General features: G+C 37.4%; 2 protein-coding genes across 5 annotated transcripts; both read right to left on the bottom strand.

The window, feature by feature from the left end:
- Positions 1 to 7,176: 7,176 nt before the first annotated feature.
- On the bottom strand, positions 7,177 to 10,743 carry LOC131136643 (patatin-like phospholipase domain-containing protein 2). The gene is made up of 9 exons (XM_058083746.1): positions 10,174 to 10,743; positions 9,858 to 10,090; positions 9,710 to 9,775; positions 9,367 to 9,576; positions 9,184 to 9,244; positions 8,926 to 9,099; positions 7,988 to 8,105; positions 7,771 to 7,893; positions 7,177 to 7,688 (listed from the first exon to the last, which is right to left on the bottom strand). Exons 1-9 carry the CDS (start codon positions 10,379 to 10,381, stop codon positions 7,520 to 7,522), a joined length of 1,362 nt encoding a protein of 453 aa, XP_057939729.1. The 5' UTR covers positions 10,382 to 10,743; the 3' UTR covers positions 7,177 to 7,519.
- A 1,172-nt stretch (positions 10,744 to 11,915) lies between these two features.
- LOC131136652 (transcription factor ETV7-like) lies at positions 11,916 to 16,855 on the bottom strand. Of its 4 annotated transcripts, none has more exons than XM_058083769.1 (8): positions 16,627 to 16,855; positions 16,423 to 16,550; positions 16,150 to 16,314; positions 15,914 to 16,072; positions 14,374 to 14,481; positions 13,684 to 13,826; positions 12,434 to 12,534; positions 11,916 to 12,360 (listed from the first exon to the last, which is right to left on the bottom strand). In XM_058083769.1, the coding sequence occupies exons 2-8, from the start codon at positions 16,526 to 16,528 to the stop codon at positions 12,198 to 12,200; spliced, it is 945 nt and encodes a 314-aa protein (XP_057939752.1). In that variant the 5' UTR covers positions 16,529 to 16,550; positions 16,627 to 16,855; the 3' UTR covers positions 11,916 to 12,197. The 4 variants fall into 4 exon arrangements, with proteins under 4 accessions (XP_057939752.1, XP_057939753.1, XP_057939755.1 ...); XM_058083770.1 differs by having other exon boundaries at positions 16,150 to 16,284; XM_058083772.1 differs by having other exon boundaries at positions 16,423 to 16,517.
- Positions 16,856 to 17,048: the final 193 nt, after the last annotated feature.

Here is a 17,048-nt window from a genome sequence, read left to right as displayed (position 1 = left end):
ACGACCAATTGACCGAAATTAACAAAATTAACGAAATGAACAAATTTTTCACTGAATGATCCGGTTCACTGAAACGAACGGTTTTGCCCACCAATATCTCAGAACATAGAACAGTAGCTAACATTTTAAAATGTTAGCTACATTTTAAAATGTTAGCTACTGTTCTATGTTCTGAGATATTGGTGGGCAAATGTTAGCTACATTTTAAAATGTTAGCTACATTTTAAAATGTTAGCTACATTTTAAAATGTTAGCTACTGTTCTATGTTCTGAGATATTGGTGGGCAAATGTTAGCTACATTTTAAAATGTTAGCTACATTTTAAAATGTTAGCTACATTTTTAAATGTTAGCTACATTTTTAAATGTTAGCTACATTTTAAAATGTTAGCTACTGTTCTATGTTCTGAGATATTGGTGGGCAAATGTTAGCTACATTTTAAAATGTTAGCTACATTTTAAAATGTTAGCTACTGTTCTATGTTCTGAGATATTGGTGGGCAAATGTTAGCTACATTTTAAAATGTTAGCTACATTTTAAAATGTTAGCTACATTTTAAAATGTTAGCTACTGTTCTATGTTCTGAGATATTGGTGGGCAAATGTTAGCTACATTTTAAAATGGTAGCTACATTTTAAAATGTTAGCTACATTTTAAAATGTTAGCTACTGTTCTATGTTCTGAGATATTGGTGGGCAAATGTTAGCTACATTTTAAAATGTTAGCTACATTTTAAAATGTTAGCTACTGTTCTATGTTCTGAGATATTGGTGGGCAAATGTTAGCTACATTTTAAAATGTTAGCTACATTTTAAAATGTTAGCTACTGTTCTATGTTCTGAGATATTGGTGGGCAAATGTTAGCTACATTTTAAAATGTGAGCTACATTTTAAAATGTTAGCTATATTTTAAAATGTTAGCTACATTTTAAAATGTTAGCTACTGTTCTATGTTCTGAGATATTGGTGGGCAAATGTTAGCTACATTTTAAAATGTTAGCTACATTTTAAAATGTTAGCTACATTTTAAAATGTTAGCTACATTTTAAAATGTTAGCTACTGTTCTATGTTCTGAGATATTGGTGGGCAAATGTTAGCTACATTTTTAAATGTTAGCTACATTTTAAAATGTTAGCTACTGTTCTATGTTCTGAGATATTGGTGGGCAAATGTTAGCTACATTTTAAAATGTTAGCTACATTTTAAAATGTTAGCAACATTTTAAAATGTTAGCTACTGTTCTATGTTCTGAGATATTGGTGGGCAAAACCGTTCGTTTCAGTGAACCGGATCGTTCAGTGAAAAATTTGTTCATTTCGTTAATTTCGGTCATTTGGGTCAATTGGTCGTTAGCCTGTGATCTCATTCTGTTCATAGACCCGGTCAACCGTGTCGAGTCAGTCCGTTTATGTTCACGTTCGTTCCGACTCAACAGCGCAACAACACATGATGTGTTAGTAGTGTGTCGGTCATGAACGAACGGGTCAATAAAACTAGTTCTTTTTTTTGGAACGGAATGAACAAAATCACGACAGTGTCGGTCAATCTCTCGGTTACGGTCTTTTTCGGTCAGCTAACCCCACCCACCCACAGAACGAGGTGCAACGATAGGATAAGACAGGCAAGCACGGAACGGTGAACTGACTCTCCAGCCAATCCAAAACGGACTGAATTCATTCATTCCGTTCACAAAAAACAACCAGTTCGTTCACGACCGACACACCATTATTCCGAATGACTTAAAACAAAGCACTATTTACTGAAAAAAAAATGTAAAGTCATATTTGTTCGTAAATGATCTCCATTCCATCGTTCATTACCGGTACAGATGTGTCCTGAAGCAAATCCTTAACCCCCAAGCAGCTGAGGCCAGCGGATCCATCTGCGGTTATGGGTACATCGTGTATGAATGTGCCCATCTGTATCTCTGTGACGTTCGATTACCACATCACTATCAAAGAAGCCAGGTCATTGAAAAAAAAAAGCAACGGCTGTGATACAATCGGCTCAACTGTGCAACGAGAATTTGTAAACAGCAAAACAAGTTCATCGCAAAACTGATATTCATTTCATGTAGTCACGGGACGTAAACACGGAATGTAACAGTTGGCGCAGATCATCCGAAGCAGTGATTCCCAAACTTTTATATTTCCATATAAGTACTCCCTACTCCTGCACACTAAAAAACATATATTTTTTTATCTTAATTAACTTGAAATATTGAGTTAATCTGCATCAACATGCAATTACAGTGTGGCCAAAATGCGATTGCTAGTATTATTAAGTTAATACAACTCACGATTTTAAATAAGGGCGGCACGGTGGTCGAGTGGTTAGCGCGCAGACCTCACAGCTAGGAGACCAGGGTTCAATTCCACCCTCGGCCATCTCTGTGTGGAGTTTGCATGTTCTCCCCGTGCATGTGTGGGTTTTCTCCGGGTACTCCGGTTTACATTCCAAAAACATGCTAGGTTAATTAGCGACAGCTGGGATAGGCTCCAGCATCCCCGCGACCCTCGTGAGGATAAGCGGTAGAAAATGAATGAATGAATGAATGAATGTTCTCGGTGATGTTCTATGCTCGGTACATTTGGCTGAGTGAACATCCAGCAGCAACACGTTTTTTCCCATGACTATTAGTTTACTAGCACTCTCGGCTATCTCTGTGTGGAGTTTGCATGCGTGGGTTTTCTCCGGTTTCCTCCCACATTCCAAAAAAACATGCTAGGTTAATTAGCGACTCCAAATTGTCCATAGGTATGAATGTGAGTGTGAATGGTTGTTTGTCTATATGTGCCCTGTGATTGGCTGGCCTCCAGTCCAGGGTGTACCTCTTGCCCAAAGACAGTTGGGATAGGCTCCAGCACCCCCCGTGACCCTCGTGAGTAAAAGCGGTAGAAAATGAATAAATGAATGAATCCTACTTGGTTGCACAGTGGTCGAGTGGTTAGCGCACAGACCTCACAGCCCGAAATGTGACGGGACACAAAAACACAAAAATGTACACATTGGTTCAGACGCTTACATTAAATAGTTGGCATATATTTTCCCAGACAATTTCGATTATTTTCCGAATTGTACAAGCTATGGAGGACCAAAACTGCCAAAATAATAAATAAATAAATAAATAAAAAAAGTGAAAATAAAAACAAAAATGAAAAAAAAAATCAAAAAATTAAATACAAAAAATAAATATAAATGGAAATAAAAACAAAAATAAAAAAATATATCCATAAATAAATAAATATAAGCAAAAATAAATACAAAAATAAAAAACATTTGTCTGCTGCATGAAATAAATACATATGAGATCAGAGTGCTTTTATTTATTTATTGATGTGTAATTCTATTTAAATATTTATTTTTGTATTTATTTCTAAATTTATTTTTGTATTTATTTTTAATTTTTGAATCTTGTTTTTTATTTTTGTATTTATTTTCGCTTTTATTTATTTATTTATGTATATATTTTTGTTTTTATTTCCATTTATATTTATTTTTTTGTATTTAATTTTTTGATTTTTTTTTAAATTTTTGTTTTTATTTTCACTTTTATTTATTTATTTATTATTTTGGCAGTTTTGGTCCTCCGTACAAGCGACAAGGACTTTAAAATAACGCGATCGAGAAGAGTTGACCATTTCTACGTTTTATTTCCAAGACCTTACTAAGCACCTTGAGTCTGATCATCTAATCAGATGGACTCTAAATTGAGGAACTAAGATTACGGTGATCTGGAGAATAGGATTAGAAACAGTAAAATTATCAAACTCTTTATTATGGATTACAGGATACCGAGTAAACAGTCTCACATACATGTTTGTTTGTTTTTTTTTTATAAAAACAAACATTCATTCATTAAAATAGAAACTGTGATCCTCAGTAAAACCTGACATCTGTTTCACTCTGTTGATTGCGTGAACAGGATTAATGAGAATGATCCCCCTACGGATCTCACAGATTACCCAACTTCAAGACAGATAAACAGTCATGGCGGGTCACATGTTTCCTGTGACTCCGAAACGGACACATTTTTCTGGAACTTGATATTTCTCTTCACTGTTTTGACTCATAACTAACTAACTGGGAATCGGTTACATATGTTGATTCACAATGACGCCCTTGAATATTCAAAGTCACATTGGTTCGAGTAATAAACCTCTCATATTTTGGACAATTTCAGATTCTCAAACTACAAAACATCTTCTCTGAACAGATCAACCACAAACTTCAAATTAGCTCTGCAACAGAGACGACATTATTCTTATTTCGTATTCCCAGCAAGGATCCAAAAACACCATTCAAAGCTACTTAATTTACCATTAATGTAGTCAAAACCAGACAAGTTTCCATTAAAATATTCCTCGGAACATGTCGCCAAAGCAAAAAATTTTGGTTGGAATCATAAATAAAAGCAATAGCTGCACACAGACATGACCATACAAATCCTCACGTGCATACAGTTCAAGCACTTACTTTAAATGTACTACGGCATATCTATCTACACAGCATAAGTAAAGGCTTTGCACACCATCAAGCACATGACCCTAATGCCTTCACCCTCTCTCTAAAGTGTAATCAGAAGATAAAGTATGCACAAGCACCAGCTTGTATGTAGTCATTCCAAATGAGAGTAAAAATATACTTTTAGGTGAAAAGGATGATAAGTTAGTGCATTGATATAAATCAGGGGTCTCAAACTCAATTTTTCCTGCGGGCCACTGGAGCTAGGGTCTGGGTGAGACTGGGCCGCATCAGGTTTTCAAAAAAATGTATTAAAAACATAAAAATATACAAACTTTTTCAGTGCTTTGGTTCCGATTTTCTACAATAAAAGCTCTGATAAAACATTCCACTGTTCTCAAATATCTTCATTTTTATTTTTTTGCACAAAATAACATGAAAAATAAATAAATCAAGAATAAAGAAAATCAATCAATCAGTAATAAATAAATATAATAATAACAAAACGGCAAATAATAAAAACTTAATAAACCACATATAGTTGGCGGGTAGACAAATTATTTTTTTCACATAAAAATGAACAAAGCATTATTAGAGCCCTGTAGACATGACAAAACACGACTATAGTCACATTTATTCATTCATTCATTCATTCATTTTCTACCGCTTTTTCCTCACGAGGGTCGCGGGGGGTGCTGGAGCCTATCCCAGCTGTCTTCGGGCGAGAGGCGGGGTACACCCTGGACTGGTCGCCAGCCAATCACAGGGCACATATAGACAAACAACCATTCACACTCGCATTCATACCTATGGACAATTTGGAGTGGCCAATTAACCTAGCATGTTTTTGGAATGTGGGAGGAAACCGGAGTACCCGGAGAAAACCCACACATGCACGGGGAGAACATGCAAACTCCACACAGAGATGGCCGAGGGCGGGGACCGAACCCTGGTCTCCTAGCTGTGAGGTCTGCGCACTAACCACCAGACCGCCGTGCCGCCTAGTCACATTTATACTTTTTTTTATTTACAACATATTGCGCAACTGCGGGCTCTTGAGACACATGCTAACTCGCAAACTAGAGTTAGCTAGCCACCTAAACGGTAGCCTTCAAGTTATTTCCTTTCAACTTAAATCTTAAACTTAAAACTTACCACTTCCACACGGATAGGGAGGATAACTATTAACAGTTATTTAACCTTTAACATGAACATGAATCAAACGTAATAACTTTTTCTGGGTACATGATACCATACAGCATCCATATAAAAAAAACTTGTGCGGGCCGCACTAACATTAAACTTTCATATCAAGGCGGGGGGCCTCAAACTAGTGTCCTGCGGACCACATTAGGCCCGCGGGCCGCGTGTTTGAGACCACTGACATAAATGTTATTGACATTATGTTATTGTGGCCACAATGTGGTTCAAACATTTAGACCACCTGACAGTCACATTAAACACAGCAGCAGGCTAATCCCGGCATCATGCTTGTGATCCACCTGCATTCATGCTTTGTTGTTGCCAAATAGGAGAACCTTTGATAGTATATTCCCTGCATCTCCTCTTCATCCTCCTTGAGAAAAAATGAACAGTAAAAAAGTATATACTTCAGCCATATTTTAACAACAAACATTATATTAATCTTTATTTTTAGTTGTTGTTAATTATTAGTTGTCTAATTGGTCATTTCCATTACACCAATTTACCTGATCTCTGCCATGAATTGGCTTACCATGAAATTGTTTTACTCTATAACTAACCAACCATTACTAGATAGATAGATAGATAGATAGATAGATAGATAGATAGATAGATAGATAGATAGATAGATAGATAGATAGATAGATAGATAGATAGATAGATAGATAGATAGATAGATAGATAGATAGATAGATAGATAGATAGATAGATAGATAGATAGATAGATAGATAGATAGATAGATAGATATAAGAATAAATAGTCCATACTCAAATACAAAATTTCTAGTCTTTATTTTCCAACTTTAGACCTGTTTTTTGTATTTTTTTTGTCCTAAAAGAAAGTTTATTCAAAATATGTGATTGTGGGATGGATATTAATTCATTACTGAATAGAAATATATATATATATATATTGATATGAACAGGTATTAAATTAAAGGTCACAAACGTGTAGTCTGTGTTAGCTTATTTTTTTGAGTGTTGGGTTGCTGCATGATGATTTTAGCCTTCTATCTGAGACAGGGGTAGGAAAACTGTAGAAAAGCGATATGAGCATGTCATAAATAAATATTGCAGTATTGAACAAAGCAATGGGGGAGGTTTGTTGTTGTTTTGATAATGTGTAATTTTCCACCATATTGAGTACATACTGTACTGTAATTAGATTTCTATATGATTCAGTTATGATTCAGCAGCTGGTTTCTGGCTGACTGGCCGGATCGATGGCACGTTCAGAACAGAAGAGCAGCAGATGCGTGTTATCCGTATGATCCTTCAACATTCATTATGAATCTACTGAAAAAAATAGCATTATTTCAGTCAGTTATATAAGTATAAGATGAATACATTACAATGCATATAATTAGGCAAGGCAAGTTTATTTATAGAGCACAATTCATACACAAAGTCATTAAAAGTGTTTACAGAAAAAGGGTAAAATAACTTCAGAAAATAATTGCAAAATAATTCAAAAAATTGTTCCATAAAATTCAAAATGAAGTGTTTCCAGCTTGGATTTGAACATTGCCAAAGTTGAGGATTGTCACACATCTTCTGGAAGACCGTTCCAAATTTTGGCAGCGTAAAACTGAAAACCAGCCTCAGAGTGGAACATGACAGCCAAAATCTCTGAGCTGACTTTTTGTATCCTTCCCCTACACCATGATGTTGAACAATCTTTGCTTTGACACTTGTTTTGAGGCTACCATGTTGCTACACTTCCGAGAAGATACATCATAGATAGATAAACTCAACTTTCAAAAAAAATATGAGACTAAACGAGCACACACCTAGTCACGAGTATGCCTTCTTGCTACGTTTTAGTCTTACCGCTTTTTTATTTCTGGTACTTCATAAACCTCGTAAAGGTGTATGGGAACGAAGACTCCCACACTTGACACTGTCGGAGTGAACGCGGCAAGACGGTTCTTTGTAAGCGGTCTGGTCGATCTGCTTATGCGGAACCTCGTCTTCTGATTGTTGCCTGACCAACTGCAAGACCAGCATGAAGGGCAAAACCCTGGATGGCAAAAAAAAAAAAACAGAATAGGAAATGTATCAGTGTTCACTCTAATGTCGATAATGTGTCAGCTGTGCCTTACGTGTCCTTTACGTTCTTCTTGAAGGTACCAAACAGTATGCCAAAAAAGAAGACTCCAAATTGTCTCAGGCTATACCAAGTCCATAACACCAAGTCTGGAATCTGTCGGAACAGCAACTGTACTCTGCGAGGGAAAGAATCCATGTTAGACTTTTTAAAACCAAAACCATTGGTGGTTTTATTATTATTATTTTTTTTTTTGTAGCATTTTCTTGAACCTTTTTTGAGTCGCGATCAGAGCCTGTGAGACCAGCATGATAGTTAGCAAGAAGTAGGTCAAGTAACCAGCAGGGAGTTCCAGCATGCTCCTGTAACTCATCACATCGCCAAGGAGACCTGGAAGATAAATAATCATAATTCATGTTAATGTTCACTACATAGTGTTGTTAGTTGGAGTAATGGTAATGGTAATGGTAATGGTAATGGTAATGGTAATGGTAATGGTAATGGTAATGGTTTTATTTCATTTGAACATGCATCAGATTCCAATTGAGTGCATCCCATAATCAGTTCCCAGTTCCACATGTCCAAAAGGAGTAGGAAGAAGCAATGCTTATTAAATCCTACCCCTCCATCTGGTACTTTTACAACCAGTAACTGTTACATTTGTTCACCTCCTGCTTTCCTAATATAATTTAAGTTTTTTAATTATTTTTTTCTTATTTTTAATTTTTATTATTATTTTTAATTTTATTTTTTGTTTTTATTTTGGTATGGATCAGATTACAATTGAGTGCATCCCATAATAAGTTCCGAGTTCCACATGTCCAAAAGGAGTAGGAAGAAGCAAAGCTTATTAAATCCTACCCCTCCATCTGGTACTTTTACAATCAGTAACTGTTACATTTGCTCACCTCCTGCTTTCCTAATATAATTAATTTTTTTTAATCAATTTTTTTTTAAATTTTTAATTATTTTCGTTTTATTTTAATTTTTATTTTTTTTGGTATGGATCAGATTACAATTGATCAGTTCCCAGTTCCACGTGTCCAAAAGGAGTAGGAAGAAGCAAAGCTTATTAAATCCTACCCCTCCATCTGGTACTTTTACAATCAGTAACTGTTACATTTGTTCACTTCCTGCTTTCCATGATAATTTTTTTTTTTTTTTGGTAAATAAAAAAAAAAAGTTAAATATGTACTGGTGCAAAGCAAACCGTTCTTTAATGTGTCAAAAGTGAGAGAAGGTTCTGTCAAAGTCATCTTTGTTGTCGTCTCCACTTCCTCATCCACATCCTCCTCTTCCTCTTCCGGGAAAGCTGACGTTTCAGTGCGACTGTAATTTCCAACCTCCTGGGAAATCCTTTTCATTGTATTGTTGGAGACAAACTCTGCAAGTTGAAAACGAGATGGTGTTACATAATAATATGTATATTTAGTATATTTCGTATATTTTCCCCCTTAAGCCGACTTACGGTTGCTCAGAAGAAAATGAATGGCATCTTTGTAGCCGCTGTGATAGGCTTGCTCCACAGTCTAAAGACAGAACGCACTCCTGGCATTCCTTATCAATGACTTCTTTGTGTGTTTACTCAAAGATTTACTTTGTTTATATACGACATACAGTATTTTTTTTCCAAAGTAATCAACTGACTTACCGCCACTTTTAAGGGGTAGAGCGCATTAAAGAACCTCAGCCCGTTGGCGACGTTGCCCTTTAGCGTGAGTCCGGTCACCACCATGTCCCACATGCAGGGTGTGTCTGCGGGGCAGATGTCCGTCTCGCCCGAGAATGGAGAAACTGTTAACGTGCGGTCGGGTAATGACAGCACGGGCTGCATTCCGCTGAAGCCTCCATCCATATAATACTGTAAGACACGATAACGTGGAATTATTCGAGTTAAGGTGCGCTTGGTGCGCTTCATGGTGCGCTTCATGGTGCGCTTCATGGTGCGCTTCATGGTGCGCTTCATGGTGCGCTTCAAAAAAAAAAATACTCACAACTCCATTAAACGAGGGAGGGAGCATGCCACAATATCCAGGAACAAAACAGCTACAAAGCAGAGCCTGGAGGTTGGAATTTTTAAGGAGAAAAAATCATGACAAAAATATTTGGTTACGAATCACCAAAAGATGGAAATACTCCTACTTGTATGACATCATCTTTGGAGTGGTACTCTGTTATGATCGTGTGTTCGCCGTTATCCAAACGGGTCAGAGCCACAGCGAGACGTCCACTTGCGAGAAGATGCGCATCAGATGGAAGATGTTTATTTAAGACGTATCGTAACCAGTGCAGAAGATTAACTGAAGGGCTGAACGGTCCAAGTGCGAAACCTTTCATTTTTTTGGCAAAGTAAAGCATCTCGTTTCGCATTGTTACTAGAAAAGGAGAATTTTCAATTAGAAATTATAAATAATTTCATCTTAAAAAACTCGGATATTCATAAGAACTGACGACTTACCCAGGTTCAATTGGCAGGCAACGCAAGCGGCTACCAAAGACCCGGCTGACGCTCCGAGTATAGATGGCGCTGTCTGCACCAACCAAGGTGCGTTACGGAGAAAGCATTGCGCAACCCCCAACTGGTAGGTCGCCAAGAAGCCAGACCCAGAGAAAGATAACGATGAAGGTCGTTGAGGAAAATTAACGCTGGACACCTCTAAGACCATTTTCCAGGTTGCCAGTCGGGAGTTCCGATTGTAGCGATTGGAATTTCAGCTCAACAAAAAGCATAAACGGTCTTGGTCTGGAGTGGCCAAAAAAACATCTGCCAAGCTCAGAGAAGATATCCGGTGAAAAATGAGACGAGGTTTTTTATCAGGATGCCTTTTCAAACGAGGTCAATTAGCCATAGCATGTTGGTCACGCACATGTGACACTTCCTGGTTTACAACACTCTTACTGTCTACTATGCGTTGGTTCCTGTCTAATTTGTTTTCCTGAAACTGGCTACCATGTGACACCATCAGATGAGGACTGTTAATTGAATGCTGGGTAAACAGAAGGAGTTGTCGTTTCGATAATTGTGAGAGAAATACTGGGTCAAGGTTACAAAACCCTCACTAACACCAAGCGCATTGTAATGGTAATGGTAATGGTAATGGTAATGGTAGTGGTAATGGTAATGGTTTTATTTCATTTGAACATGCATCAGATTCCAATTGAGTGCATCCCATAATCAGTTCCCAGTTCCACATGTCCAAAAGGAGTAGGAAGAAGCAAAGCTTATTAAATCCTACCCCTCCATCTGGTACTTTTACAATCAGTAACTGATACATTTGTTCACTTCCTGCTTTCCTATTATAATTGAATTTTTTTTTATAATTTTTTTATAATTTTTTTAAATTTTTATAATTTTTTTATTATTATTTTGGAATGGATCAGATTACAATTGAGTGCATCCCATAATAAGTTCCCAGTTCCACATGTCCAAAAGGAGTAGGAAGAAGCAAAGCTTATTAAATCCTACCCCTCCATCTGGTACTTTTACAATCAGTAACTGTTACATTTGTTCACTTCCTGCTTTCCTAATATAATTAAAAAAAATTATAATTGTTTTATAATTTTTTTAATTTTTAATTATTTTTTTTGGTATGGATCAGATTCCAATTGAGTGCATCCCATAATCAGTTCCCAGTTCCACATGTCGAAAAGGAGTAGGGAGAAGCAAAGCTTATTCAATCCTACCCCTCCATCTGGTACTTTTACAATCAGTAACTGTTACTGTTATTTGTTCACTTCCTGCTTTCCTAATATAATTTAAGTTTTTTTTATAATTTTTAAAATAATTTTATTCTATTATTTAATTTTTTTTTCATTTGAACATGCATCAAATTAGATCAGTAACTACAGTTTCTGTTACATTTGTTCACTTCCTGCTTTCCTAATAGAATTTCAGGGTTTTTTTTTTTTTACTTTATTTTGTTAGTTTTTTTTAAATTTATTTTTTCCTAATATAGTTAAAGCTTTTATTTTTTGATGTTTTTCGTAGTTTTTGTAATTTTTTTGTATTTTTTTTTTTTGTCATGTACCGAAGTACTCGGTGATATGAGCATCCAATGCCATAATGGGTACCATAGTGCGTGTCAATATAGTGATATATATAGCACATCATGACTGGTTCAAGACTCTTCATCCTTGTATTTAGCAAACATCAACTGCTTGTATTGTTTCTTGAATTGTGTTTTTAATGGATGCAAAAAAAAAAAACAGTGTATGACTCCACATTTTATTCCAAGAATTTTGATGCCGGATCCAAACACTGCCGACTAGTGTCCAACATACTGTAAGTAACCGTGTAGATGGAGAGGAAGGAGTCGTTAAAGAAAAGTAATAAAAATTATCAGTATACATTATCACTGTCAAAATTAATTGTGGTATTTTTTTTTTTTTTTTAGCTTACTGAATACATAAGCGGCATTGATCATTCAGGCTAAACCGCATTCTATTTATAGTGATTTGTATTGCATAACTTTTTTCATCATGTCACCGAGTTGGAGAGCACTGCGGCGAGTCGCGATCCGGTGAAACCTCAAAATTCTCTTTGCTTGATTTATATGTCGGAGTGTTGTCGGAAAAGTCACAGTCACGTAAAGGAACGTGATCCAGGGACTGGTTTTTCCTGATGTCCTGTGGTGTTCTCAAAAACCTAAGAAGTGATAAAAAAAATAACATGTTTCACACTGAAAACGATAAAGAGTACAAAATAGTACGAAAGAGACCTGAAGAGCAGTTTTTGTCCTCGCTCCTTTTTGATGATATTCAGTTTGTAATAGTGCCTCAGAGCACGGGACATTTTTTCATACGTCATATTTTCTCGGTTCTGTAAAACATAGAAAGTCGTTATTATGTGACGTCATTGGTGCTGCAAGATACGAACCGTTTTTTGTTTTTTTTTCATTGGGGTGGCCAAGGTGAGACCGGTGGCAATAAGTTTATACCTGAAATGTCTAGATGACGTTCGAAATTATTTATTAACGCTTAAATTTTATTTATTGTTATAATACAGTAAACCTCGGATATATCGGATTCAATTGTTCCCACTGGTTTTGTCCGATATAAGCGAAATCCGTTATATGCGTATACCGGAAAATGTCCGTTTTACGCACATATCGGATTTATATCCGGTATATGCGTAAATGGGATTTTATCCGTTATAAAAAGGCACTTCCTTGACTATGTTTCCAATGTACCTGGACGCGCAGGCAACGCTGCAAACGCTGCAAATGACGTCGTATAGCGGCCTGTCACGATTCGGCGAATCGGAGCGCCACGATGCGGCAAATCCGATATATGCGAGGGAAATTTAATGGAAATGCATTGGAACGGGACTGGAGATTTTGTCCGAAATAGGCGAAATCCGTTATAAAAAATCCGATATATGCAATGAATTTTTATTGGAAATGCATTACAGAAAAATCGGTTCTTTTTTATCTGTCCGTTGTGAGCGAATTTCCGATATATCCGAGTCCGATATATCCGAGGTTTACTGTAGTTCTGATAAGTACAGTGCCAACACAAAATACGTCGCTCTCTACTTCTTCCTCACTTAAAATTGTGTGCGGCAGTGAAACGATGATTAGGTTGAAGAAGTGTTCAGGGAGTGGGGGGACGGGGACCAGGGTGGCCTAAGAGTGGCCAGCAGTGGGTCCCCCGCCCCCAGCCACCCCGTAGCTCCGCCACTGAATATGAACCGCACTTGCTGCTCACCTTGTGACATCCCCAGAGACGCCTAGATGACGTTCAAAATTATTTATGCACTCTTACAATATAATTTATTGTTATTATAGTTTTTATAAGTACAACATTTTTTATCACAAAAGTAATTGTGGAAAACTGTGGAAAGACGGGAACAGTGCCAACACAAAATACTACTGCTTCCCCACGTAAAATTGTGTGCGGCAGTGAAACGACGATTAGGTTGAAGTAGTGTTCAAGGAGTGGGGGGCCAGTGGGTCACCTTGGTGCTCACCTTGTGACATCCCCAGAGACGTGCCAGGCCGTTGGGGTCGACCACCCTGAACACCAGGCTGCTTTGGTCCTCCCAGCGGATATATTCTTGGTAGTGGTCATCACACAACAGTTTATAGACGTAATCCCACAGTAACCTGCACTCTGAAAAAAAAAAAAGGAAGAATGATCATCAGTTTTGCAGTCAGTAACTGTTACATTTGTTCACTTCCTGCTTTCCATAATACAGTTTAAGGAATGGGTTTTTTGTTTTGGTTTTTTTTTGTAATTTTTTGTCCCATACTGAAGTACGAGGTAATATTACATATTTTCTATATTGGTACTTTTACAATCAGTAACTGTTACATTTGTTCACTTCCTGCTTTCCATAATACAGTTTAAGGTTGTTGTTTTTTTTTTTTAATTTTGTAATTTTTTGTCCCGTACTGAAGTACGAGGTAATATTACATATTTTCTATATTGGTACTTTTACAATCAGTAACTGTTACATTTGTTCACTTCCTGCTTTCCATAATACAGTTTACAGTTTTCTTTTTTTTTTTTTTTTTTTAAATAATATACCTCGTACCGAAGTACAAGGTGATATGAGCAACAATTGTAGTACTTAATACTTTCTGGTTATTTTTGAGAAAATGAAAGGCTTTTGAGTGCGCCTTACATTGCCGAAAATACATTATTTTTCCAGCATTACCTGGCAAACGTCCATCGGGTCTTTGCATTGTTGTTGTAGGTTCCTTTTGGCAAGTCAAATTGAGAGCTTCCTGGGTGTTGCTTTCTGTTTCAGGGCAGAACTGTGCAACTGTGGAGAGACACACAAGTGGGAAACACAACTGAGAAAGGAACAAGAGTCTCAAAGAAATCACAAAAGCTACTGAAACCGAGGCAGGCAAAGTGTGGGGTGTGTCACAAAACTGAAAGCAAAAGTCTTTAAAGGGGATTTATTATGCTTTGTATTGAGTTGTGGACTCCTATAGAGCAGCTACACACAATAACCAGCATAGAAAGCGTTCTAGTTCTTCCAGAATCTGCAACTATTCAGCTGTATTTCTTTGGATTTCGTGGTTCCAGCAAAAACTGTCTGTTTTAATGTACTCCACCCACACCCCGCCTCCCGGCACGCCCACTCTGCTGTGATTGGTCACACTTCCGGTTTGTGCCACTAACTATTTAGGAGTTAATAAACGAAATGAGAGCTGATAATAAATGGCGATTTTGCCCACTTCCGGTGCATATAAAGACTTCCGTTTTTTTGTCGCCAACTTTATAGGAGTCGATAAACGGCCATTTATCTTCTTAAAATGTGTTGGATCCCAAATCCGATCAGGAATTGAAGACTGGACAGTCCAAAGTTTCTCAAGAAAAGAGGTTTCTTCAAGACATGACTGGTAAGTAGCTTTAGCATTTTAGCATCCCCCGCTTCCTCTAGTCCAGCTGCATAGTGGCCCATGTTCACAAAAACAGTCCAGTATAAAATTCATTTTTTGGCCTTTTGTATTGAGTGTTGTGGACTCCTATAGAGCAGCTACACACAATAACCAGTTCAAAAAGTGTTCTAGTTCTTCCAGAATCTGCACCTATTCAGCTGTATTCCTTTGGTCTGTTTTAATGTGTTCCACCTACGGCCTGCCTCCAGGCAGGCTCTGCTGTGGTTGGTCACACTGAGAAAGGGTTCGGGTTTGAGCCGTGAACTGTATAGGATTTGCGAAACGGTATATAGTTGATAATAAACACTGAAAAAAAAAAATCCAATCCGGAAGTAGAGACTGGACAGTCAAAAATTTCCAAGTTTACTTCAAGACGTCTCTAAATGGTAAGTAGCTTTAGCATTTTAGCGCTAGGCTAAACTGCATTTCTTTTGCTGGTAGGGAATCAGGACTCGAACCACTTGTGCCTCATGGTGGCGTCTTTAGGAATTGTAAACAAACGTGGCGTAGGCTTTTCGAGGCATTTCTAGCAAGTTAACAGTGTAGCAGTTTCTATATAAGGAAGTTTGTCCCTCTGTGACATCACAAAGGAACAATTATACCACGCCTATTAAAACAGAGCCTTTTGAGCCATCACAAACTTCTGAAATTTTGCATGGTTTTAAAATAAGAATACAACATTTTACTAGGAATTAATGACAGAGAGAGTAATATTTAATATTTATTAACTTTATTTTATGGTGCTTAAGTCTGACTATAGCAATACAGGCTAGTCTTATTACATATCTTCCAAAGCATATGGCTGACCTTGCGTGTTATCAAGGTTAGGTGACAGTTGCTCTTCAACGTTTGAGTCCGGCATCCTGGTCTTGTCTGCGTTTTGGATGCGAGACCCGTTCGGAGGCTGGCATACAACGCCGCTCGGTCGCTTTTTCACACATTGAAGGATCTCATAGAGAACATCGCCTGCAGACAAAAAACGTTGTGAAACACACAAGTATATATTTATGCATATTGGATGCTAACTTCAGGTGGAGTCGTACCCGAGCTTGGGCAACGGTGTCGGAAATCTTCCTTAGTGAGCAGGCACAGCGCTCGGCCGTTCATCTCAAAGCGTTCATTCTCAGGCCGCCGTAGTGAGTACTCCTTCTCAGCCCAGTGGAGCCAGTGGGCGACATCTTCTTTATTCCACAGAGATGGATTTATTCCTTAAGATATTAAGTATACATAAAAGTACTGTAGTACAATTTAGGAATATTTTCAGAAGAATGTGGTGTATACATACTACATGCAAAAAGAAGGGGAAAATTACTCACTTAGCTGTCCAGGAAGATGCCAAAGGTCCTCCTGTGTGGGTGGACTGTCTTTGTCGAGGGGATAGTGGTGCCCACTGTGGGAGCCACTGACCTGCCTTCCATGCATTACAGTAGTTTCTGTTATCTTACTAAAATAAAACAACAAATAACCTTATAGTTAATCTCACCAAACCAGTACAATGTGGCGCCTCAGATCTGATTTACCTTAACCAAAGGTGACTTGGAAAATAGTCTGAATGGATCCACTAAATAAAAATAATGTCCTGGAAAAAGTACACAAAAACGCAACAATTACGTTCCCAAATAATATTTTAAAAGAATATATGTCGTTCCCCAAAAAACACAACTTCACTATTTCCTTATTCGATCTTTCCCGGAAATGAAAACGAAAGAAAAATAATCCTGACTGCGGATTGTCCGCAACATGTTCTGATTGGATGAGGCAAAGGACAGCGGTTATTTCCAACTGCAACTTCACCTTCGTCTCAGCGTCTCACCTTTTATATATTATCATATACTGCACACTAAGATATTACAAATGTTGTTATTACAGGTGTTAAAAACTGTTTGGACACTTGGAATTCAGTAAAAAAAAAGTATCTATGTTGTTTTTAACGACAACAAAT

Source organism: Doryrhamphus excisus, chromosome 10 (genome assembly GCF_030265055.1).
Source record: "Doryrhamphus excisus isolate RoL2022-K1 chromosome 10, RoL_Dexc_1.0, whole genome shotgun sequence".
Taxonomy (NCBI): domain Eukaryota; kingdom Metazoa; phylum Chordata; class Actinopteri; order Syngnathiformes; family Syngnathidae; genus Doryrhamphus; species Doryrhamphus excisus.
This window is presented reverse-complemented; position numbering and strand designations above follow the sequence as displayed.